The 26,612-nt window shown below is 38.9% G+C and overlaps 1 protein-coding gene and 1 pseudogene across 8 annotated transcripts in view; both read right to left on the bottom strand.

The window, feature by feature from the left end:
• CDK14 (cyclin dependent kinase 14) overlaps nt 1-26,612 on the bottom strand; it is a 722,297-nt gene that overhangs the window by 76,060 nt on the left and 619,625 nt on the right. For 7 of the 8 annotated variants that reach the window (XM_035698550.2, XM_035698549.2, XM_035698544.2 and 4 more), the window contains 2 exons: nt 16,503-16,642; nt 10,465-10,608 (listed from right to left, as the gene is read on the bottom strand). In XM_035698550.2, coding sequence (XP_035554443.1) covers nt 10,493-10,608; nt 16,503-16,642 — 256 coding nt within the window. In that variant the 3' untranslated portion in view covers nt 10,465-10,492. Of the gene's footprint in view, nt 1-10,464; nt 10,609-15,891; nt 16,017-16,502; nt 16,643-26,612 lie in introns of those variants that run through there. The other variant, XM_049093543.1, reaches the window with a different exon arrangement.
• On the bottom strand, nt 21,034-24,646 carry LOC118350531 (protein tyrosine phosphatase type IVA 1-like; annotated as a pseudogene).

Genomic DNA, 26,612 nt, shown 5'->3' with positions numbered 1-26,612 from the left:
TCCTCTGCTCATGTCAGAAGGACAGCATTTGTCCCCTCTAGTGATAAACAAATTATACATGAAATCAATTCCACTTCACAATCATTTTCCCTATTGGGTATTATCTTTCCTTCTCTGCTCCCTCCAGTTAAGCCCACATCCTGTAACTTGCTAATGAGCTGGGGGCTTTCTGTTCCAGGTGGCACCCCCTGCCTCGAAGTCATGACATTTCCCATTTCGAATGCTGCTGGCATTTTTCGACAGCTCCTGCTAACTAGCCTTTTTGACCTGCACTAAGAGGGACTCATCTGATCGAATCCTCTAACCTGCCAATCATTCCAGCAAATGATCTTCACAGTCACTCCCAAGGCAGGAATGGAAAAAAAAAAAAAAAAAAGATATGCGAACGAGAGGATGAGGGAGTAGGCAAGCGGGTGCCTCTGCAGCTACCTAATGAGAATACTTTAAGTCTCTGAGGCAGCTGAAACACTGAAAAACTGGTGGGAAAATTAGGACACAACTGAATGCCTGGCTCTGTAATTACTGATTTCTTTCCATCCTGAGATCATTTTGAAAGCAACACCTCTGAGATGTGCCAGTTTCTAGAGAACACAAGAACACCCTACCTTACACAGAGAAAATAGATTTATTTCTCCTGCCACTATCAATATGCAATTCTCATAGTCCCACTCTGCCAAACAGCATCCTTTGCAGAATTAATTATGTGCTATAAGCTTGTTAAGTGTGCATTTATTTGTAAACTAGGGATGATTATCATGTTTGCCACAATGAAGAAAGGACCTCTTTTTTTTTTCCCAGGCATATTTTAAATGTTGTCACCATTTAGGAGTGTTGATTTTTACACATTTACATAAAAACAAACAGGTATGGTGGAGGCTGGCTTTGTGCTCAGGGAGGATTTAACACTGAAAACATAGGATAATCTGGGCATTCTTAATTAATGGAGATAAAATAATTTTTTCCGTCCAGATTTTTCTTGCCTGTGCACAGTTTATTTAGTGGGTTCCCAGCCCACAGAATAACCCAATTACTTTAGAAGAAAGATCTGGTACATGGATCTTTGGCGGTGGATTACCACTCTAGGTATCTCAGTATGAAGTAGATTTGTTGACCAAGGAATGATACAATATAATTATGTGTTATCATTACACTATTGTATGTAATAATGTAAAATAAATACTGTACATGATTTAATTGCACATGATAATCACACATCTTTCCCCATTTATAGTAATTAGGCCAATAGCCCCATTTACAGTAATTATTATATGTAATTGAGGGCATTTTACTAATTGCATTGGAAATGATAATCCAGAGCAATTAAAAATCCAAGGGCACTATACATAATGCAAACTACATTAAAAGAATGGGGATAATTTAAAGGAAAAAAATTCACCCAATATGGAAGTTAACAGTGCAGTATTTGATTCCATGCTTGGCATATGTGGTGATATCTACTCTGAGATAAATTTCTGTTAATTTCTGCAACTTTTGTATTGTTTTTGTTCTAGACCTTGTACATGATTTCCTTAGGTGGAAAAATAATCCTTTCACTAATCTATGATGTTATCCTAACAACTCTAGGACTGTTGAAAAATTATCCTGGTATGAGTGTACAGAGTGTGTGTGTGTATGCATGCTTGTTGGTAAAGGAAACAGCTATCCTAAATTCCAAAAGAGACTCTGTAAATTATTAATTTGCACAACCAATTTGATGTTCTTAAAAGCTTTATTCAGAGAAGCATCTCAGAGTATTGCAAACATTTTGTTAAATATACTTATAATAATTTAGCTAAAATGTTTAACTTTGTTAGACTTGAAATATATTCGGGTTGCAGTCTTTATTCTATTTGTTATCTCTCTGGAATTTTAATGTGTCTAAGGACCTGAATCCTTGGCTTTTGTCCCAGGGTCCCAGGGTGTATCCCTCCCTGATACCACTCCCTGTTTCTACCCAGACAAAGCTTCCATGTGAGGAATATCTCAGGAGGAGTGATGAGCATCCGTGGGACAATGGGAATAGTTTCAAGCTCTTTTTTGCCTTCCCTTCTCGACATTGTCATTTAGACATTGTCCTCCATGCATTCAAATGTCATCCCAGACCATCAGCCCACTTCAACTCAAACAGCCTCCTTTTATGCTCAGACACTTCTTAGAGCATCCGCAGACCACAAAGACTGTCTAGTGGGACTCAGCTGCTATCCTGGTATTAATAATACAATACAGTGCACTTAGGGCATAGATGATTCCCTCTGTATCCCAAATTCGTAAGAATCAACATTAAATGAAAGGGAAAAATAGAACACCTGAACTGATTATAACTACTTGTTCTATGTGACCGCTAACTTCACAATGGTTTGGCCAAGCATTCTAATAGATATCTTGCTTACTAGCCATGTCACATCTTGTGCCCATTACTTATAAGAAAGCTTCATTCATATTATGCTGCTGGCTAAATAGTCCCTAAGAAATTAATTTGGATTTTAAATAGACAGAAGATGCAAGTTGCAGTGCCTTCCCCCACCCTCACTCCACAATCTGAAAGCTCAACTGACCTGGAAAATTGAATCACAAAAATATAGCTAATTTTTTTAAAGAAAGATTTATTTATTCACAAGAGACACAGAGAGAGAGGCAGAGACATAGAAAGACAGAAAAGCAGGCTTCTCACAGGGAGCCCGATGCAGGACTTGATCCCCCGACCCAGGATCACGCCCTGAGCCTAAGGCAGATGCTCAACAGCTGAGCTACCCAGGCGTCCCAATATAGCTAAATTTTGAGCATCCATGGGCTGATAAACCAATTTGTGAAGCATCACACCAGTTTCTTCTCTTTTATGCCTTTCTGCTTTTAAAAACTCTCAGAGAAAGGAAAAAGAAAAGCAAGGGCAAAAAACTATTATTTCTTTTTTTTTTTAATTTTTTTATTTATTTATGATAGTCACACACAGAGAGAGAGAGAGAGAGAGAGAGAGAGAGGCAGAGATACAGGCAGAAGGAGAAGTAGGCTCCATGCACCGGGAGCCCGACGTGGGATTCGATCCCGGGTCTCCAGGATCGCGCCCTGGGCCAAAGGCAGGCGCCAAACCGCTGCGCCACCCAGGGATCCCAAAAAACTATTATTTCTTAATTAAAAAAATATCACACTGAATTCTGCTTTTAAGAAAAGCACACTGAAATAGTTAAAGGTAATGGAGCATCACATAAGTAAAAACAATGGTTTAGAAAAACAAGGTGTACATACCTGTGTGTGTGTGTGTGTGCATGTGAGAGAGAGAGAACACGCAAGAGGGAGGGACAGAGAGAAAATGCTTAAGATAAAGCAAATGTAGTAAAATGCAAATGTTGGGGAAAGCAGGTGAAGGGTATCAGGACTTCAGTGCACTATTCTTGCAACTTCTCTAGAAGTCTGAAATAATGTCAATTGAAAAAGATACTTTAAAAAATGTATCCTGGATGAAGCATGATATATTTAACTTTATTTTCATTCTGCTCTGTGACAATCCCAGGACATAATTAAGAAGATTAGGTAGTAAAGGCCTTCAAGTCCTTTGCTAATCTACTCATAGGGCTGGTGATGGTGATGCAGGGTACAGATCAGAGATGACCCAAGGAAAGGGAGGGGTGGAGGGGCAGAGAAGGGAGGGAGAGAAGAGGAGGAACAAGCATCCTGAGCCTACTATTTTGTGTTTTTTTTGTTTTTTTTAATAAATTAATTTTTTATTGGTGTTCAATTTACCAACATACAGAATAACACCCAGTGCTCATCCCGTCAAGTGTCCCCCTCAGTGCCCGTCACCCAGTCACTCCCACCCCCCGCCCTCCTCCCCTTCCACCACCCCTAGTTCGTTTCCCAGAGTTAGGCAGTCTTTATGTTCTGTCTCCCTTTCTGATATTTCCTACCCACTTCTTCTCCCTTCCCTTATATTCCCTTTCACTATTATTTATATTCCCCAAATGAATGAGAACATACACTGTTTGTCCTTCTCTGATTGACGAGCCTACTATTTTGCATCAGAGTTTACAGGAGATAATAGACTGTCCCGGGTGGAGGGAAGCTAAGGGAAGGGGAGTGGAGGTGGGGTGGGGAAACTAAACCACTAACATTCCAGCCGTTCTACGTCTGGTGTTCATAACATGCATTATGCATTTGTGGTTCACAGCACCATCAATTTCCCGAATAAGACATATTTTTTCATCTGCAGCAATGTAGGGGTAATGACAAAACCCAGGGATTCTTTCAGTTAAAACCTGTTAGGAACACTAAGGATTGTTTCCTCCTCAGCCTGTTACTTCCACAACTATTGTCAACTGCATGAGACAACAGAGACAATAAAACTATAGTCGCTTGATAGGAAAAAAAAATCTGTAGGATCATGCAGAAAATAAGTTGTTGCAGGAAAAAAAAAAAAAGAAAAAACAAACAAACCCAGAAAACTTCCTGCTGCTAAAGGAAAGCTACAACTAATACTTGAATTTATTACACTGTGGTAAGTATTAAATGAGCACTGTCTCCTTTTGTGTCTACAGTTGAGAAAATGCAACATGGCTTAAGAAGACCTTTCGTCAAAAATATCACACAATGAGGATGTTGTTATGTTATTAAAATTGGAATTTCCCTCTGTGCTTGTTTGATTTTTTTTTTTCCTTGGTAGTATACAGGCCAGGCCAGGTGCCTTCTGGCTATACTCCTTGCTTTGTAGAAGCTTCAGAGGCTGCTAAACCTGGAGCCTTCTCCTGAGGGGTTCCTTAAGAAAAGACTGGCCTGGCCCCCTTTACGGCTCGCCGACCGGATCAGGGCTCTGCGCGGGGCCTAGGGCAATCTATGGTCAGCCACAGCTTTTGGAGTGACTGACGCCCCGGCCTAGCTCAAAGCTCAAAGCCTTGCCTTCTGCCTCACGGTCATGCCTGCACCAATCAGAGCTGCTCCCTGCGCAGGGTTTGAATCTGAGTAAAAGAGCTCACTGAGGGTCCCGGAAATAGGGGGACGAAGGGGAATGACAGGAAGCAGGATTCATGAATAAGCAGAAGCAAGGTGGCAGAAGCCACGAGGTGAAGAGAAGGCGAACACGCTGGCGGGTGCACGGCCGGCCAGAGCGAGCTCACGACGCCGGCACAGAGGCGGGCGGTGGCTCGCGGCTGCCTGCGCAGGAGCGGGCCCGGGCCGAGGCGGTCAGGGTCGTGGACAGAATCAAGCTCCTGTGCGGTGCTCACGGGCGCCCGGTCTTCGCGAGGCCTGTCTCTGCAGCTGCTTAGACCGTCAGCCTGGTTGTTCCCAGTCTCCCGCAGCCACCTCCACAGACCACTGTTACCCGAGGAAACCTGACTGCGCCTCCTTGCCCTGTAAGACCCCCCGCCCGCTCACTCGTGGCCTCTTCCCCTTCCCCGCACAGCTCCTCCGTCGCTCTCGTTATCTGCCTCTGTCCTCTCTCTCCACCTCCTGTCTTTTCACTTGAAGGTGTCCCTTCCTCAAACACTTCGAGCTTTTCTTAGATGGTTATAATCCAGAACTGAAACATATGTTTCCTGATTGAACTCAGTAACATTTAATTTAATTTTACTGATTCCTGGGACGCCTCGGTGGCTCGGTGTTTGAGCGTTTGCCTTCGGCTCAGGGCATGATTCCCGGTCTGGTGATCGAGTCCCACACTGGGCACCCTGTGAGGAGCCTGCTTCTCCCTCTGCCTATATCTCTGCCTCTCTGTGTCTGTCATGAATAAATAAATAAAATCTTAAAAAAAATTCTTTTTCTGATCTCTTTCCTTTTTTTTTTTTTTTTAAGATTTTATTTATTTGAGAGAGAAAATGTGCAGTGGGGAGGAGCAGAGAGAGAGAGAAAGCAGCAGGGTCCCTGCTGAGCAGGAAGCCCCAAGAGGTGCTCGATCCCAGGACCCAGGGATCATGACCTGAGTTGAAGGCAGATGCTTAACCAACTGAGCCACCCAAGTGCCCTGGATTCCTTCTTTGAAAGGCAGGTAGGGAAAATGATCTTCACCAGTGCTGTGCAGTAGAATGTTCTGTGATGCCACAGAAAGGTTCTTATCTGCCCTGTCCCCAGTATGTGGCCACTAGTCATGTGTAGCTAATGGGCACTTGAAACAGGGTTCTGCTACTGAGGAAACAAAATTATAATTTAACTGTAATTAATTAAAAGTTAAATGGAAATGCCCACACGTGGCTAGTGGTTACCTTGTTGGCTAGTATAACTCTACACTATTCTTCCTTAAAAAAATAGGGAAGGGAAGGAAAGGGATAGATTTTCCTAGTCTGTCTTTATCTAATCCTGACCCAAATAAGTTGATTACTTTATTTCATAAATACACAATTCTTGAATATTTACTGAAGATTCCATAATATGTGGTTCAAGGGCTACCTGCATTAACATCCTTTGTGACCCTTCAAAGTTGCAGATTCATGGATCCTGGGAACATGCATTTTTAAAACCCCCCCAGGGCATGAGAACACCTGCTTTACTGGATGTTCAGACAGTGATGCTAAAGAGTCTTAAGCACAAATGCATTATATTCTTCCTGGAGCTTGTTTTTTTTAAAGGTCTTTATCTTAATTAAAATTATCGGGGATCCCTGGGTGGCGCAGCGGTTTAGCGCCTGCCTTTGGCCCAGGGCATGATCCTGGAAACCCGGGATCGGGTCCCACATCGGGCTCCCAGTGCATGGAGCCTGCTTCTCCCTCTGCCTGTGTCTCTGCCTCTCTCTCTCTCTCTCTCTCTCTCTCTCTCTGTGTGACTATCATAAATCAAAAAAAAATTAAAATTCTCAAGCAATTTATGTATTCTACGCTGGTTACCTGGCAGCCTACTTTTAGGAAATTATTGCTTTATGACTGAGTCAAGCAGAGTCTAATACATTTTTTTCATTGTCATATAATATTTCAGTTTAATTGGAAAAGATAATGTGCTCTCAGGCAAGGAGAGGGTCACCAAAATATGTATGAGGTTAACTTCTTGCACTTGAACCAAAGAGAATTTTTTCATATACTAGACTGACCTTTGTATATTTACTATGAATTTAACAGGGCCTGAAGACCAAGCGATTCACTGAAAAGAGATGTTCCATAATGAACACAAAACATTAAAAAAAAAATCTGTCTAAACGATTAGAGGCCATTCTTAATTCTGTATTCAGCTAAAGGAGGAGCAGACTGAATATGTACTTCCTAGCTCAATTTAGAATAACTGGAAAATTAGGCTCAGTATAGGGGCATGGTTAGTTTTGCTATACGCAAATATAAGTGATACAAATGGATGTGGTATTTAATATAGCTTCTGGTCTTTTTTTTTAAGTTTTTATTTATTATTTATTTATGATAGACATAGAGAGAGAGAGAGAGAGAGAGAGAGAAGCAGAGACACAGGCAGAGGGAGAAGCAGGCTCCATGCCGGGAGCCCGACACGGAACTCGATCCCGGGACTCCAGGATCGTGCTCTGGGCCAATGGCAGGCGCTAAACCGCTGAGCCACCCAGGGATCCCCACTTCTGGTCTTTGGGGAAAATTTCAATGCACATTTTAAGGCTCTCTCAGACTTTAAAATGGTCTACTCTTTAATGCTCATAAAAAGAGTGGGGAGAATTTTTGAAATCATTAGTCTACTAACATCTTTAGAGGATAACAAAATGTAGGAAGCATAGTATTTTGATCATCCAGTGGCACCCATCCCATTTTTAACTTAGGTGCAGGGAGTTTTCTTTTCATTTAATTTGGTTACAAGACTCTGAAACCAAAATTGCTTTCTGCTGCAAAGAAAAATGCTTCTCATTAGCTTTTCCACTAAGGCCACTTTATGCAAATCCAGCATTATTAACTCAATAATTGAAGTGACCTTAATATGCAAGTTTAGAAAAAATCTGGCATTGAGTTATAGGGACAAAATTAGGACTTAAAACAGTTCTCCATCATTTCAAAAACAGAAGTGATGCAATGCATTTTTCACACTGATTCTGTGCAACTCCCCAAAGAGAGGTGGCTGAAATGCTAGATTACAGTTGTAGTCTCATTGGGCCCTTAAATTCTTTTCCCACCCTTCTTCTTCTCAATCTCTCTGGGCTTCACAAAGAATTGGGACATTTGAAAAAAACATGCCACAGCTTGCTCTAAACAGTTAATTAATTCATCATCAACAAAATCAAAATCTAGGGTATTACATGTTTTTCTGTACAAATATTCTTATTTACCTAGACTTTTTGCTCTATCATATCTACAATATAGGCACTAATATTTGGGCATTGGTCAGAATAAGCTTCACTGCACAGATGTATTAGGCCAATATGTAGGCTGTTTTATTTGATCTCTAAGATGGCCTTATTTGAGTACAATTAAAAACCCACAAAGGTGAGAAATTAAAATGGTTTCTTTTTCTGCTGACAGAACACTCTTAGAATCCAGCTTCCCTGCAGCTTTTCTGAGAAAAGAAAACTTAGATGTCTCCTCAGTAATGTTGACTTGAGCTGAGGCATTTGGATTTGGAAGACAGCAACAAAAAGAGTAATATTAAAGCTTTAAAAGTTGATGTGAAAAAGAGAAAACTCATAGAGAACATATTTGTATTATCATCAAATAATTCCAGAGGAAGAAGGAGCTCCGATAGCCTTAAATTTAGTTTAAAATATATAGTGCAAAGAAAATACATTTTGTGTAAAGGCTTTCAAATACTGATGATTCTAATTCTGAGCACCTCTTTAAAACCCTCTTTTTTAATGAGCAATTTTTGAGACCTTATGAACAATGCTTCTGTCCAGTCAGCTTGATTTGGTTTTCCAAGGAGAGGCTGATCTGAAATACCTTCTAGCAGCTTTGACTGGCTAGGCTCAGGTCATAGAAATCTTAAAAGAGCAGAGAAAAAAAGACACACAGCCCTGTGACTGAAATTCAAGCCTGCCTGTGTGCATGGGTGCATGAGGCAGCAGCACAAATAAAGTCTACCTTTTGTTTTGTTTTGCTGTATTGGCTATGGAATTTACAAAACCAGAGGCCCTCACTGTGGTAATGCAGGTTAAATACTTTAAAAAGCATGTGCTACCGACCTCGAGAATTAAAACTGTTCTCAGGACCAGGAGGTAACTCACCCCATTCATTGTGTGACCAGTTGAAACTCAGAATGAGAGTACAGATACCAGGGAGGGAGCGAACCTGTGCTTCTAGGTAATTTTGTATCCAATGGGGAGAAATAACCAGAATTCTTAGGTATGGAGTGGCAGGTCTATCAGTAAAATTTTCTGACTGGCATTTATATACCATGTTTTATTTGGGCATCTTTCCTTTTCATCATTCATAACTCAATAGTGTACTCCCGAGAGGCCAAAATTGGTCCCCACATTGATGTATGCGAAAGCTAAGCCCCTCATATAGCTCAAGTTATTGGCAAATCACCCACAAGACAATGGGGACAGTATCATTTTTCACTGTGCCAAGCTGGCAATTAAGCCTGCTAATATATTTCATATTAAGAGGAAGAAGAAGGAAGAGGGCTCTTGCAATGTCCATATCCTTCAATTTACTGGAACATTTAACCACTGAACATCCACATAAGCAAGGAACAAATACGGGATAGCAAATAAAAAGCCTTCCCTGCAAAAAAAAAGTGTTCTCTATTTGTTTCAGAATTCTGTTACATTAAACGGAAAGATATATATTATATATGCATAAAATTCCAAAAAACCCCAGACATTTCCATCTGGCAATAAAGACACAGTCTTTTAAGAAGTTACTGTCTTCTGCTTTGTTTCTGGGAAGCATGTGTTACTACAACAGGCGACGTGCTAGAGATTGCCTTGTTTAGATTATGCTTCCTATCTGCAGAATAGTAGAAGTCAAGGAACTGAACAGGAAAAAAAAAAAAAAAGCTGCATCATGGTAAGGTCTGTACTTGGGACCAGGGAGGAATCAGAAGTAGGTTAAATAGCCCACACAGCAGCTAAGCTAAACTAGGGAGCGCATGTTCTTTCCAAGGGAAGCAGCCATGATCCAGTTATATACACACAATTCTGGCAGGAATATAAATGCAGTATTGCCAGAGTTGCTGATTTTTTTTTTTTAAAAGCTAAGAATCCAGACTTTGTGTAAAATATCTCCATTTTAAAGCAAAAGCAATTAATATAAAAAAAAATTGCGTGGGCCAAATAAAGCAAATCTGTGACTTAGATACAGCCCGAGGTTAACCTTATTCTAGTCTCAGCAAAGAACATATGAGTAGTTAAAATTATTTGCTTGTAAGTGAAATGATTTGTTTCTGACTGCATAAATAAAATACAATTTTGGCTAAGATCCAGTGGGTACCTGAAAATATGACTAACTGTACTCTCCTCAGTAGAATCTGTGATGAATGCCATAATGAACATAAGAGATTCAAAGGACACTTAAGGGGAAAAAAGGAATCTGAAATATTTCATTTAAAAGATCCATTCAATGGTATTCATTATTACTTTCCAGGCAAAGTAGGTCATCTTACCTGTGCTCTCTTGAGAATGCTGTGCTCATCAATGCTTGCTATTTGATAGACTTTTTCCATAACTATTGTTTTTCCCAAAGGCCCGCATGCTTTCTCCAGCTTCTGGCTGCAATCTTACATTTGGGACAGTAAAAATAGAAGACACTGTGGACAGAATAGAGAGTTTCCATTTATATATTTATAGACATATTTATAACCTTTTCTTGTAAAACATGGAAACTGAGATGCAATTCTAGATGTCCAGCTTGTGGAACATTGTGGTATGTGTTGGTCTGAAATGTCAAGTGGTAACAGCCACAGACGCATTTACACAGATTTATACATATGCATCATAGCACTGTCTGCCTTCTCTTTCAGAACCATAAGGCAGGTGATATTCATGCTCATATTTCTCTGATCTAGAATAACTAACTTGGATTGGAAACAACATCTTGCACTTCCTTCATGCCATTCTTTCATTCATTCATTCATTCACTGGAGAAATAATTATGGAGCCCCACACTGTTTAGGTATTTTGAAATCCTGCACTGTTTAAACCAGAACGAAAAAAAAATCCTTGGTCTTGTTGATTGCCTTTGGGGGAGACAGATGATAAACAATCAAACAAATATATCAGTTAGTAGTTCAGTGTTATAAAGAAAAATAAAGCAGGGAAGAGAAACTGGAAATGCTGGGATGGAAGAAGGTTCAGTGAAGGATTTCTCCCTCCTCTCCTCCCCTCTCCTCTCCTCTCCTCTCCTCTCCTCTCCTCTCCTCTCCTCTCCTCTCCTCTCCTCTCCTCTCCTCTCCTCAGCCCAACGTGGGGCTTGAACTCACAACCCCGAGATCAAGACCTGAGTTGAAATCAAGAGTTGGACGTTTAACCAACTGAGCCACCCAGGCGCCCTTAGGCCTTTCTTGATAAAGTACATTTGAGCAGAGATCCAAGGAGGTGAGAGAGCAAGCCATGCACAGATCTAGAAGAAAAGTAGGCACAAATGATAGGAAGAGGAAACAGCAAGAGCTGACACCCAGGGGCAAGACGAGAAGCAGGCAAAACAGAAGGCTGTTGTAAAATAGAGGTGAAAGAAGACGGTGACTTGGGGCAGGGTGATAGCAGCAAGGAAGTGAGGAGTGGTGTGTCCTTGATCTATTTGGAAGGTAGCCCCAGTAGGGTCTGGGGAAGAACTGGGTTTGAGTGTGACAAAAGAAGAGGCATGGAAGACAGCTTCCAGCAGTTGGAAGAATGACGTTGCCATTTATTGACAAATGAGAGAGTCCAGAAGGGGCAAGTCTTGGGGAAAAGAACAGTTCAGTTTTGGTGATATTAAGTTCAAGATGCCTACTACAGAGCCAAATGGAGATGCCGAGTAAGCCAGTTGAATGTGCAAGTCTGGAGTCAGGGAAGGTGGGTGTAGAGAGAAAAATCTGGAAGCTGTCAGTGTATAGATAATACCTAAAATCATGAGACTGAATGAGATCACATAGGCTCTAGGCAGTATGCGGATAGAAAGACGTGAGGATTATGTGCCAGGGCACTCTCAAAGTGAGAGGTCTGGCAAATGAGAAATCCACAAAGTCTGAAGAGGAGAGTTTAAGGGAAGCAAAAGGAAAGCCATGGGAGAGACCTATCCTAGAATCCAAGAGAAGGAAATGTTACTAGGAAGTGACAGTAGACAATTGTGTTGAGTTCGGTTGATGGATCTAGATGAAGTCTAGGGAAAGATCAGTGGACAAAGACTTTGAGAACAGCAGGTGCGAGCAGAGTCTTGGGCATTGTGAAAGGCTAGTTCAAAAGGACTCATGAGAGAATGGAAATCTAGGAACTGGAAGCAGTAAATGGATTTGAGCCGGGTTTGTTTGTTTTATTTTTAAGAAGATGGCATAAGGCCACATTAATGGCATAATGTTGTTTTAGGATAATATGTAGGACATACATAGGAATGAGTAGGGAAACTCACAAACATCAGAGCTGGAAAGGTCCTTAGGGATCATTGTGTCTCTAAATGAGGAATCAGGCACCCACAGAGACCAAGGAACTCAGCCAAAGTTGCCTGGCTAGTTATCAGTGGAGCTGAAGCTAGAATCCAGGTGGTCTGATTCCCAGTTCAGTGCTCTTCATACTGCACCAATTTGTTGGCCTTCTTTTACAGCAGATCTGAGTTTTGTGAATTAGCAAATGAATGTAATAAAATCAAGGACTCTGTGCTATGAAGTGTATTTTGTTCATTTACTTTGACAAGGGTAGTTCAGCTTCAATAATTTATGTAACTTGATAGTATACACAGGAGAACGCCCTGTGGTGTATTTGGGAAAAGTAATGAATTTCTTCTAAATCAGCCCTCCATTTACTTCCATGCAATTAAATTTCTGTAAGGAAGTGGGGCATGGCTGTTGGGGTTTCAGGACGGAGGGAGAGTGACAGGGTGCCACCAGAATTAGCCAGCTTTAACTACCAGATCCCCAGGTATCACTATTCTTGCTCGATGAATTTATAATTTCCCCCTTTGGTGGCACACTAACACACCACTACCACTTCTGAATTCTATCCTTTTTTTTTTCTTTAAAGATTTTATTTATTTATTTGAGAGAGTGACAGAGCAAGCATGAACAAGGTGGTGGGGGGATGGGCAAAGGGAGAGGGAGAAGCAGAGTTCCCTCTCAGCAGGGAGCTGATGCGGGGCTTGATCCCAGGACCCTGGGATCATGACCTGAGCCGAAGGCAGATGCTTAACTACCTGAGCTACCCAGGCGCCCCCTGAATTCTATCCTTATGTAAACTCATGAGATTTTAAGGGACAGTACAGTAAAGCAAGATATTATATCGTTAAATGTTCTTCTAAAGCAAGTAAGAGTCTGACATAAGCATACAACTTAATTTTTACACTAATCCATGAACAACTGCAGTGCTTTGTGTAACCAAGATTCTAATAACACTTGACACTCTTTCTCAGACTCTGATATATTAAAGTAGGCCAAGAAGGCTCAAGCCCACTTTTAATTTATTTTTGTTCCAATTTTTTCCTTTTAACCTGTTTTGCTTTCTGCTTGCATATGTGTTTTCCTTTTGTGGACATTCTTTCAAAAATGCTATAAACTATCTTTAAGAATGTAAGCACTAGAGACTGAACTGTGTTCCTCCCAAATTCATATGTTGAAACCTTAATCCCCAATGTGGTGGTATTTGGAGACGAAATGTTTGAGTATTAATTAGGGTTAGAGGAGGTCATGAGGGTGGGGCCCACATCATGAGATTACGGGCTTTATAAGAAGAGAAAAGAAGAGAAGAGAAAAGAGAGAGAGAGACTGTTCTCTCTGCTATGTGAGGATATAGCTAGGTGGCTTTCTGAAAGCCAGGGAGATGCTTCACCAGGAACAAAATCTGCCAGAGCCTTGCTCTTAGATATCCTAGTCTCCAGAACTATGAGAAATAAATGCTATTTAAGCCCCCATAGGCTAAGTTATATTCTGTTATAACAGCCTGAGTAGGCTAATATGGTGAAGTTCCAAGATTTGATTAATATTCATTTGATTATATATTCAATCAATTTGATTATATATTCATTCATTCATTTATTTATTTGACAATCCATTTATTGGTTCTGCAATACTTCCTCCCAGGTGGATCTCCTTCCAAATCTCCTTGGAAAAGGAAGCACGTGAGAGTATTGCCCTTGCTGCTGCCATTGCCAGGTGATAAACTTTCATTGGACTCCAAACTAATGTCAAATTTAATTTGAATAATTTCTAATTATAGTCTGAAGAAATATTAACCTAGATAGCAGAGTCTCTGAAAGCAGTCATTTCACCTAAAAGAACTAGTTCCCAAAGTTTCCCAAGTCTAGGAATTTTGTTTTGTAAACATGTTTACAAGGACTACTACGTTGTTCTAAATGGAAATGACTATAGTATTTAATACTGGGATTGTCCCTTCTTGGGACTGGATTTATGCTTCATAATGATTATCTGCTAGACACAGAAACAGCATTTCTGTAACTCAAAATTGTTACCGGAGGCATTTAGCAGAATCTTGCTTTAAAAATATAATGATTTTTCATCTTTATTCTCCCCCCTTCAAAAGGTTTCACTGCTCCTGATGTTTAACGTTAATGCAAAGACGTGTTTCTGCCAATGAATATCGCCTTATGGTTATGCTTCTGCAAATAGCCTGCTGTGAGCTGATAAAGGGATTAATGCAGCCAAAATTCTTAATCTGTGAAATTACAAATTAAATTCTCATATTAAAAATACCACCCTGAGGTATTTTTTGTGGTTTTAATTCCCCTCTGGTGTTCTGCATACATTGTGCTTGTTAATGACGGGGACAGGGCTGTCTCCGGTGGCAGCCTGCTGCCGAGTGATAATGTGTAGGCATTTACTTACTGATAGAAACTGGATTTAACCACTGGCTGATAAACTAAGTGGCAAGTGGGTAATAAGTCCATATTAACAGAAAAGTACTACTACAGAATTCATAATTCATAGACCATCAAAATCCTGGCTTAAACTCAATCATCGAGTCAGATGGGATTGAGATGTCACCAAGGAGGAGTGATATCAAGTTACAAGTTACACTAAATGGGAAAACAAACCATATGTTTGTATTTGATGAGCCATAAACTAATGAGCCCATATGTATCCTTTTTTTTTCCAATATAGGAAGATTTGTCACTAATTCATTATTTTTCCACAGAAATTTCATCTTTAATGAAAAAAAAATGGGAATTGCTGTCATATTGATCAGTGTGTAGACTTTTAGAAAGAAAGTAGGGAAGAATATAGAATAAATATTGGTTGGGAATATATAAAATGTTAAAGAAGATTCACTAAATATAAGGGGGAGCAGCGGATTAATATAGCTCTAGACAGTTTAGGGTAAAAAGAAAGTAATTCAAATTAAATGTGGGATATCAAAAAAGATTTAGGGTAGAAATATGCAAGAGGAGTTGTTACTTGGGACTTAGCTACAAAATAAAGGGTTACTGTTGTCAAGGAGAATTGAATACTACAATGAGGGAAAAAGCCTAAAGTCCAAGAGATTAAGGAAATAACTTTATTTATGTCTATGGTAAGTGTGTGCCCAAGAATTAATAAACATATTATATATATATGTATATATTCAGTATATTAATCTTTAAGGCAGTCAGAAAAGAGTACGAGAAGGAGTGTTTCGAATTGGCGTTTGGAAAGAACGCATTACCATTGAACAAAAATGTTCTTGCTGCAATAGTGTCTTACAAAATTTCACAAGAATTCTGTTTCACACTTTGGAAGAAAGAGGAGATCCTCCCAGCTATAAATCTCCCAAATATTTAAAATGTAATTGAAAAAGGCTGTGTAAATATGAACACTTTTGTAAAAACAAAACAAAAACCCACCCAGGAATGTGTTTTGTTTTAAAAGATCCAGAGAAGAGCTGTCTGTGTGAATACCAAGAGCATTTGTAGTTGAAATGAATTACAAGTCTTCGGTTCTTACATGTCAATTCAGTGCATTAGCCAGTTGCCAACTCTGCTCGTCAGCTCACTGCATAGCAGCCCTTTTTAACGTTATTGTTACAACCAAGATGGTCTCTGAGAATCAAACAAAAATGAATCATTTCTCCTCTGTGTACTGAAGCCAGTTAAAAAGTACTGCATGCATAAAGCACTAAATATGTAAATCATATTTTCCTTTATAACCGCTCAGATCATTCTTTTGGACACACACACAATCAAATACAAAAACATGCAGTTGCAGACTGCAGAGCAGAGATAGCAAAAAAGGAATCCATTTTCTTTCTCTGTCTAGTAAGCTAGCAATTGAATGGCAGGATTCCACTAAATATATATACACACATGACTCCCTTTCCCTCATTCTCTGTCTCTCTCTTCCTGGCTCTTCCCCCGCCCCCATCTGTATATACACACATATATGCGTGTACATGTAGTGCATACACAAAAATACATAATCTTACGTATGCACATATAAAAACATGAATCCTTCTGCAAGTATGTTACACACAGATGCTAAAATGATCTGCTTGCTTTGACTGGGTGTTTCAGATCTGTCATACTCACTATCGGTCAGTTCCCATAGCCGTGGGGGCAGGTCACTAAAATACTCGTGGCTCAAGGCAGCCTGTGCTGATAGTCTGTTCTTTGGGGAACATTGTAGGAGCTTGGAGGCCAGATCCTCTGCATAATTCACATAGCTGAGCCTGAAAACACAAGCAAAAAAGAGAAATCAGACCAAACAAGAAAATCTACTAAATAAGACATAAAGCTCACATAATTTTTCTGGACCTATTTATTCTTGGCCAAGAACAAGTTAAATTATCTGCTGAAAATAAACAGAAGCAGAATTCTCATTGCATCTTAGAGCATCGGTTAATCTAAACTCTTGATATCTTGGTCTCTTTGATTTAAAATATTTCTACTATAAGCAAAGGTTGATGCTTCCAGGATAGAACAAGATCCCAAGGTAGAAAATTTCAGGAGATAATTTATCAAATAGTTACCAGAATTTGTTCATAAAATCTATCTATTGCATACACATCTGGATACATTTACAGGAAAATTAATACAAAATAACTAGGAGAATTAAAATAAAACTACTATTAAGTTCTCTAGTTACTAAAGTTACTTTTCCTCTAAGAATTTACATTTTCTTACATTGAATATAAAATTATTGGCATAAGTACCCTGTCAAATATCAGCAATCATAATATTAACATGCAGGTTAACGAAGGGAATGTGTATAAACCAGATGGGGCTGAATTAATTCAAGATGACCATTAGAACAATAGTAGAAAATATGTGTCTCAAGATTGCAAAAAAAAAAAAAAAAAGGCAGAGAAGTCAAATCTCCATGTGAGACAACTTTCAAATGCATACCAGGTCAGAGTCCAGCCCAGCCTTGCTTCTTGTGGAATCTCTATTTCCTAGCTCAGTACAATCAAGCCCAGACAATGAATGTAAACATGATAATAAAAGTATTCCTGGTGATAGCTGCTATTTATGGGTAGTTGAACACGTGTCAAGCACCTTCCTAGGCACTTGCCATCCTCGCTCACATTTATTTGGTTTGACAAGGGAATTCTGTCTCCATCTAATAGCAGGACAAGCTAAGTGGGAGTCGGAGAAGGGTGTGGATTGCTCAACTAGCAGGTTGAGTGGATTTAAACCCATCTAGAATTACTTGACGCTAAAGTGGTTTGCATTTGCTATGCTCTCAGATAATTTCTAAAGGCAACCCATGGGTTCTGAGTTTCTGCAATAAGTGCGATAGGGACACTGACTCAGAGAGATCCAGAGAGTATGAAGGCCAGTTTATCTGCTGTTGAGTACTTTTTCAAAAGTCTTGAAGTTACTAAACACATAGCCAATGAACTTTCCTCAATAACTACCAATTCTCCTGCTTCATACTCAAGCAGCTATTCAGCATTGACTTAAAATTTTTATGGCGCACAGAGGGGATTGGGGGTGAGGAAGAGGAAAGGAGGTAATGAATTTGGGGAGAGGAAGAAACAGGGAAAGAGCAAAGAAAAATACTACTCTGAAGACCCCACCTAAGAGGCCTCTCTAAGTCTTCATATGTGAAGGTGTCACAGATGGGTTCAGTATTTAGCCGCTGTAGTGGCTGTTTTACTTTTTAATTTTTATATTTTATTTAAATTCAACTTGCCAACATAGAGTATAACACCCTGTGCTTATCTCATCATGTGCCCTCCTTAGTGCCCATCACCCAGTTACCCCATCCCCCCACCCACATGTAGTGGCTGTTTTTTTTAAAAAAAAATCAGTTTTAAAGATCTCTGCCTGGGAAAGACAAATTTGTCTACAGGAAAAGGAGGGAGTGTCTGTCAAAATTCTCTACAGCTTTTTTTTTCTTTTTTCCTTCTTTCCTTTAAGATAGGTCAGGGCCATCCAAATTGTTGCTGCCTCTTCCTAAGACTCTGATTATTATAAACTTTTCATTAACATCTTTTGAAATATCAAATGCAAAGTTCAAGATAGGTAGACTTCATGCTAAAAGCTGCACTTACTTTGAATGTATAGCTTATATATAATCATGGTGAACATGATCGTTGGTATCAATTATTAATAGCTTTGATGAAACAGAATAATAGTGCCAGATTGAGACTAGATCTGAGTTATAGGCTTGATTCTGTACAAGAGTGATGAACCACCTTATGTCTGCAGTCCCTCTGGCTCCAATAAACCACGAATCACACTCTGTGTAGTTGCTGATCATATTCAGACTAAATATAAGGAATTAGCCAGTATCAGACAATCTCATTTCTCCTCCCCCAAAATGATTACTGCCAAACTTGAATGTTGATGAAATAATCAAATGCTTATCTGTAATATTCAGGTTATATAAAATATTTTAATTACCATAAAATTTTAATTTACAAAGTCTATTTCCTCACTTACATTTCAAGAACCACTTTTATTCCAACTCTCCACATTTTCAACTTCAGAATCTTTGTCATTACCAAACCACTTTTTGAGTTTATCCAAATTTTTTGAGATATGACATTTTCAGGATATCTTATTTGGACATTTTCATCCCAAAGCATAAGTGTGTTCTATCAGAATGTTAGAATAATTGTGGTTGTTTTAAACCTCTCATTGTGATGATCTATTTAAAAAATCTTCCCTTGTAATTCCATTCATTTTTTAAAATATTTTATTTATTTATTCATGAGACAGAGAGAGAGAGAGAGAGAGAGAGGCAGAGACACAGGCAGAGGGAGAAGCGGGCTCCACACAGGGAGTCCGATGTGGGACCCGATCCCAGGCTGAAGAAGGCGGTGCTGAACCGCTGAGCCACCCGGGCTGCCCCTGTAATTCCATTAATTTTTATTTTATATATTCTAAAGGCAGGTAATTCAATACATAACAGTTTAGCATTTTTATTGTTTCCTGATAAATTTAGTCTTCAATCTCTCTGTAGCAACCTTGTTTATTTTCAATAAGGTTTTTGGGCTAAAATTCATTTTTTTTCTCATATTAATGACCTCAACTTTCTTTTGTTTGATACTTGCCTGGCAAACTTTTGTCATCTTCTTACTTTAAATGTTTCATATCCATAATTTTAAGGTATCTTTCACAAATATTATATAGCTGGATTTAATATTTATCCAAGGAGAAAATTTAGTACTCTTACATTTTGTGATTACTGATATGTTTGGAATTACTGCTAACATCTCAATACTGCATTCTATTTTGTCTTCCTTTGTCTTTTTTTCTTTTCCTGCCTTCTTTTAAATTGACTGTAAAATTGAACATTTCCTCTTTTGTTGCAAAAATTAAAAATTCTATCTCCATGTGTTAAATCATTACTTTTTTCTTTTTTTTCCATGTCAATATTTAAATGTTTAAACTCTTGCATGAAGTTTTTACATGCTGATGGACACTGACAAATTATTTTCCCCAAGAACTAGAACCACACATTCCAGAAATTATAAATAAATGATTGAACACTAATGCACAGTACCACTTCATCAATCACAAAAGACAAATTATCAAGTATACAAATATTAAGTTACATAGATCAACAGGAAAATAAAATATTAGACACTCAATTCATTAGCAGAAACTAATTTTTCTTTTAGCATGAAAGATTGAGAGAAGGAAAAAATTCACACTTGTAACAACAATAGTTGGCAAACAACTTCCAATAAAAATAGGGAAAAAATTATAGAATTTTTGGGAATTTTATGATTACGAATTATTTGAGCTATAAGAACAAAGCATGTCTATCTTAAAAAACAAATATTTACTAATGGTTATATTCAATACACCCTATACAAGACAAACACAACATTTTGCTATAAGTACTTAGTAGCTCACTCCCACATTTTTCCACCTTCTCTTTTAACTTGTACCCCAAAGTGCAAACATTCAATTAACTTTAAGATGTTTTTGTCTGGAGACGTTGAAGATATGTGCTTCTGTCATAATGTGGACTTTACATGAACTTTTCAACCAGAGGTTTGTGATTTTCAAAATGGAGGTTTTCATAATAGCACAAAATGAGATTTATAGAAAGACATTAAAAACTCATTATCAGGCTTGGCCAAAACCCAACAGAATCAGTGGTTATACAAATCTGATGTATATTATTTTAAATGTGAGAGATATAAACATAAAGTAGCAGGCAAATAGCCATACGGGTCCTACTATCAATGTTTGAAATGACTGAAGGGATAAACCACAGAAGATCTAGACTGTTTTTCTTAGTTCCTGAATTTTAATTCTATATGATATCAAAAAAATACAAAGTATTGTGGCTGGGTATTTTGGCACCCAATCTCTTAATTTTTTTTACATATTGATAAGATTCTGGCATGTGAATAGATTTGAAGAAGACTTATAACTCTATATGGCACGCTTTCTGGAAAGGTCAATTGATGAAAATGATAAGCATATTTTAAACGCTGAACAGCAAGTGTCTTTTGCTAAGTTTCCAAACAGGCAGATGATAATCCAAACACACAGCCTGCATTTCTGCCAAGCTTGAGCTCTGATAGAACTGCTTATCAATATCAATACTCCAATGAAAGCTTCATTAGACTTCCCATTCGCCAAGCCTACGTGTTGGCTAATACGTATGATTAAGCTCCGTATCTAAGGCAATACCAACAGGCAGCCCAGTTTTATGACTATAGCAGCAGTTTCTATGACTACTGGTAAATAGGAACTGCAGCTGGAGTTTAGGACAAGAGCTGCTTGCTTTTAAAAGCTCAACTCCACTTTTGTCTTACAAACTTTCTGCATCTTTATATCTCATGCCACCTTCAATTAATGCTAGAACAACATGCATTAGAGCTCTCCCAAGACCTGCAACAAGATGACAGTGATACAACAACCACTTTCTTCAAGAAACTTTATCTTCACAAGACATAACTAGTCATCAACAGACTGGCTGGAAGGTAGTGCACCACCATCAAATGGTCAATCCAGAACCCAGATGTTTTCTTTCAACACAAGAGCAGTGTGGTAAGTTGCTTCACATATTCTTACTATTATGGTAATGCCATACTTTTTAAGTCCCTCTTTAAATTTGTTTAGGGTCACACTGGTTAGATTGTCCAGTGTACAACTTCACAAGAATTGGTCAGTTCATCTGAGCCATGCTTAGTTAAAATATTCAATAGGATGATGAAAGAATTGAAAAAAAAAAAAGAATACATAATACAGAAGAGAGGTAAAGAAACTGTAGCCTAATTCAATATACTACACTTTTAAGTCTCACTGCTTTGAGCAAGACGTTGGGAGTAATGTGAGATGAAATGAACCCCCCCAGCAAGCAGCAGTAACTCTTTATTCCTGTAATGAGGCAAGAGAAAGGAAGTTCCCCCAGGTTTAGCCCATCTAGGTCAGAATGCTTGTAAAGTGCTTTCCTTATTTTAATTCCATCCTCCTGTGTCCTAGTTAACCCCTCTTATGGAGCTTCTTGGTGGAATAGTAATGAATTTCTATAGTTCACTTGTCTGTATAGAGGTCATGCTGTGTTCCTCACAAGTCTCCCCTGCCCTTCCAAAATGTAATAAATATGTGACCAAGAACACCACAGAACCGCTCAATCTACAGCCAGGGTGTTCTCTTTTGGGGGGGCTGTTGGTTTTATTTCATGTTTTTTGTTTTTCCATCAAGGACATCAGAAGAAACTTCCACAATTATACCTTTACCCTCAGTTCTAGTGGATGGCTCCTTAATTTTCACATTTCACTTTAATTGCTTAAAGTTTAGAGTTAAACTATAGATTTACCTTCCTGCTGAACAATACAGGAAATTAGTAACACTTCTGATGATACTAGTCCCATCTCTCATGCAATACTGTCTCGTATTTTATTCTTTTCTGTGCTATATATTTATTAAGTTCATTCTGGGGGAGAGAGGGGCAGAGGGAGAGGGAGAGAGGGAATTTTAAACAGGCTCCATGGCCAGTGCAGAGCCCAATGTGGGGCTCAATCTCACGACACTGAGATCATGACCTGAGCAGAAATCAAGAGTCTGACACCTGACTGGAACCACCCAGGTGCCCCTATTTTCTGTGCTTTTTAAAAACACACATATTAATGCTGCTATGGTTATTACTATTTAGATTTAACCATGTTTATTATTCATGTAATTACCTTCTCGTGTTTCAGATGTTCCTTCTCTCCCTGATTTTCTGCATCTGAAATACAAACTTCAGAAGTTCTTTCCCTGACAAAAGAATGTAGTGGCAAATTCTCTCTCTCTCTTTTTTTTTTTTTCATACAGGATAAAAGTTAGCTGGGGATATAATTGTAGGTTCAAAGCATTTTCCTTTTACTCTGAAGATATTATTTTGTAGGCTTCTGTTGTTGCTGTTGTTAGCTCTTATATTCCTCCTTTTACAATTGCAATGTAAGGTGTTGTTTTCATTTAACCTGCTTGATATCCAGTGTTTCCTGAATATGAGGCTTCATGTCTTTCAACAGTTCTGGGGGAAAAATTCAGCCATTACTTTTCCAATATTGCCTATCCCCATTCTCTCTCTTCTCTCATATTGTAACCCCAATGTCATGCCACCTTATTACATTTTTCCTGTCTTTACACTGTTGGTCCTTCTGGGTAAGCAACCCTGAAGGAATTCTGGGTAATTCCTTCAGAGTTACCTTCCAGTTCAACTAATTCTCTAATCAGCTGCATCTAATATGCTGTTTTCCCTGTTCATTTTGTTTTTATAAGTTCTTTTTAAGTCTTTGACAAGTTTGTGTGTCCAATTTGATGGTTTCTTGTTCAAGTTTTAGATTTGATAATTTTTCTTTACAGCATTTTAAATACAGTTATGCTCTATGTCTTATAATTTCCAACATCTGAAATGGGGGAGAGAGGAGGCCAATTTTGTTGTTGCTTTTGTTACTGACCTTCACTCACAATGACTTTTTCTCATATGTTTTACAATTCTGGATTGTGAGCTCATGCTTGGCTAATGTTAATCTGTGGGAATTCTGATGGGCTTGGGCTGAGAATATCTTCCTCCATAGGGATTTTCTTTTGCTTCTGTCAGGAGTCTTGGGGCTCTCTTAACAGCTAGGCACTCTAAATTCTTTCTGTTGGCTTCTGCAACCATGTGAGTTATGTAAATTTAAACCTAAAATTACAGAATTTTCAGAGGACTTTTTCATCCCCATCCAGAGCCAAAGCCAACAGTTGTCCTTGCAAGTCTTTCTTTGCTGGAGGCAGTGTTTTTTTTTCACCTAGCCCGTTACTGAGGTTGAAGTGCTTTGAGTGTCTTGAGTACGTGGGGAATCGCAATTCCTATGCTGCACCTTTCATAGCCCCAAAGCATTGTTTCCTGATCCCCAAGTGGCTCCATGTTCTTTTTTTAGCAACATCTTCTCCAGCATTTTAGGTCAATTTTTGTGGTAGAAGAGATATTTTTTCCTCCCAAAAGTGTATATTTATAATCTTCCTGATCTAATTAGTTACTATAGAATCATCTATACCTGTAGTCTTTAGGACTTTATCGCTGGCATTATTAATTCAGTGTTATTTCCCTATCTTTATTTTTTTTTAATTTTTTTTTTTTTTTTTTAATGATAGTCACAGAGAGAGAAAGAGAGGCAGAGACACAGGCAGAGGGAGAAGCAGGCTCCATGCACCGGGAGCCCGATGTGGGATTCGATCCCGGGTCTCCAGGATCGCGCCCTGGGCCAAAGGCAGGCGCCAAACCGCTGCACCACCCAGGGATCCCTATTTCCCTATCTTTAAAACAAAACAGAAAAAGGCTTCTTTTAGGTTACCTCTATTAAGCTTCAAAATTTAACTAACCAAAGTTGTTTTAGGCTAAGGTTCTTTTACTACTCAACTTTATAGATAAGTCTCCAAAGCATTACGTAAATGAAAGAAGGAAAGGCTACATATGCAATAACTCCATTTATATGACATTCTGGCAAAGGCAAATTATAGAAACTAAAGAGTGATCAGTGGTTGTCAGAAGCTGGGAGTCGGAGGGGTTAACAAAGTGCACAGGAGAATTTTTTTCAGATGGCTCTTGAACATGAAGTATAAACATGAGGCTCTCCAGAGATATGAAAGGCAAGGTCAGGGAACTCATCAAGGAAATTCAATGGAAGGAGCAGTGTAGAGAGATGGGGTATTGCAGATTTTTCACAAGGAACATTCAGTCTTTAGGCGGGGACAGCTGACCCCCTTTGAATGGCTAACGTTTGGACTTCCATGTCGGGGTGGGGGTCTGATGCTTCAAGCGATGTTCTGGCAAATGGGGAAATGCTACTGCCAGTGGTGAGGCCTTCCCACTGATTTCAGTGCTTAATCCCAGGTCACCGAGGTGGGGCCTGCCTCCGGCTGTCAGACTGTGCCTATCAGGTCAGAGGGTGGACTAAGGGAGCTCTGTGTTCATGAAGGGTCATATAAACCTGGCAGGGTATTTGGGACAGAGGACTTTCATACTCATTCCACATTCATTTTTTTTTAAAAAGTTAAAGATATTTGTTGTTGTAGAAACTCTCTGGAAAACCTAAGGAATTTTAAAATGATAAATCTAGATGACAACAAAGAGAAACAATCCCTACTGAATTCAGTGTGTGTGTGTGGAGAGAGAATCTTCTATTATAAGTAACTTTCAAACAAATGCTTTTACTATAGTTGAAAATAATGATATGCTGCTATTCTAATTATAATGAATATTTTTCATTTTCCTAGTCTTTATCCATACAATGGTGTGTGTACACACACACACTCTTTATCTGCATTAAAAAGAAAAATATGAAAGAAGGTAACATGAACAGTAAAAAACTACCTTAGATCTGGGATATGGAGCAGGATATTTTCTCTACTCCTTGTGCAGGTCAGTTTTCATGCCTCAGAAATGCGGGAGATGGAATAGATGGCCTGGAAGGGCTGTCAGTTCTAAGGTTATACGCCTTCGAATCTAGGAAGAACCTCTTTGTGACCTAAAGGCAGGGAGGGTTAGCAGAGCCACAGTGGCCTGCCATAGCTAACCTACCATAATTCCCCCACCTCCCATCACCAATGAACCGATCTAATGTGTCTCTCACTTCTCTTCACTCAACCTGTCAACTTACTGCTTTCAAAGCTCACCTAAGTGTCTCAGCTATCCTGAAAACCAAGACAAAGAGCAAAGTGAATCTAGAGTCTTTTGCCAGACTAAGGGAGACTGACAAGTTGAAAAGAGAGGAATGAACATGAAGGATGAAAATGATGATGTAAAAGGGAGGGAGAGTGGGCTCGAATGAGGTGGCCAGGGCTACTTCCTACAAAGCACTGGTTCCCAGTATAGCCTAGGGACACAACATTTGTTGAATGACTGGGTGTTTGCTTGAGGACTGAATATATCAACTGTTAGACCTATAGAAGTTTTACTTGAGAAAAATGTATTTAAAAAGTAAGCCATCATTTTTGAGCAAAAGCACCTTAAGGTCAAATCCTAGTCCTTAAGGTACATCTTCAAAATATATATCCCTTGGAGGGTATCATTTTCTTTTTTTTTCTTTCCTTTTTTTTTTTTTTTTTTAAGTGAGAAGGAAATTGGTTCTTATCTCTTTTAAAGGTACATTATAAACTAGGATTACAAGTTCTTTGGGTTTCTTTTCTTTTTTTTCTTTTTTCTTTTTTTTTTTTTTACATTGTAGTTCCAAAAGACTTCCTCCAAAATTGATATATCTGTCTATAGAAAAACTAAGACAAGTTACATTTTGTTCCCAAGAGTTGACTTCTAAATATCTCTATAAAGATCTTCACTGGGATTTATTAACATTTTATTTATTTTTTTTAAAGCAGATTCCACACCCAATATGGGGCTTGAACTCACAATCCTGAGATCAAGAGTCATGTGCTCTACTGACTGAGACAGCCAAGCCCCCTATTAACATGTTAGCTCATGAAAGCTGGATATAAACAGTAGAGGTGTAGTAGGTTCAATTTATTCAGAACATTCAATAGTGATACTGATTCCTATATAACACCTGAAGAGGAAGTAAAGGGGAACAAAAAGTTCTAGTATATTCCTCACAGCATTCTGTGATGGCATAGAACTACAAACACCCTGGGCTTGTATGTGGACCATACTAGTGTGCTTTGTTTCACAGATTTGGAAATAGAGCAACCCGGAGTGAGATGTTGAAAGTCTGTATATTCATGCTTTTACTCACTGTCAACACTCTT

The sequence above is a fragment of the Canis lupus genome, chromosome 14 (genome assembly GCF_003254725.2).
Source record: "Canis lupus dingo isolate Sandy chromosome 14, ASM325472v2, whole genome shotgun sequence".
NCBI classification, from domain to species: domain Eukaryota; kingdom Metazoa; phylum Chordata; class Mammalia; order Carnivora; family Canidae; genus Canis; species Canis lupus.
This window is presented reverse-complemented; position numbering and strand designations above follow the sequence as displayed.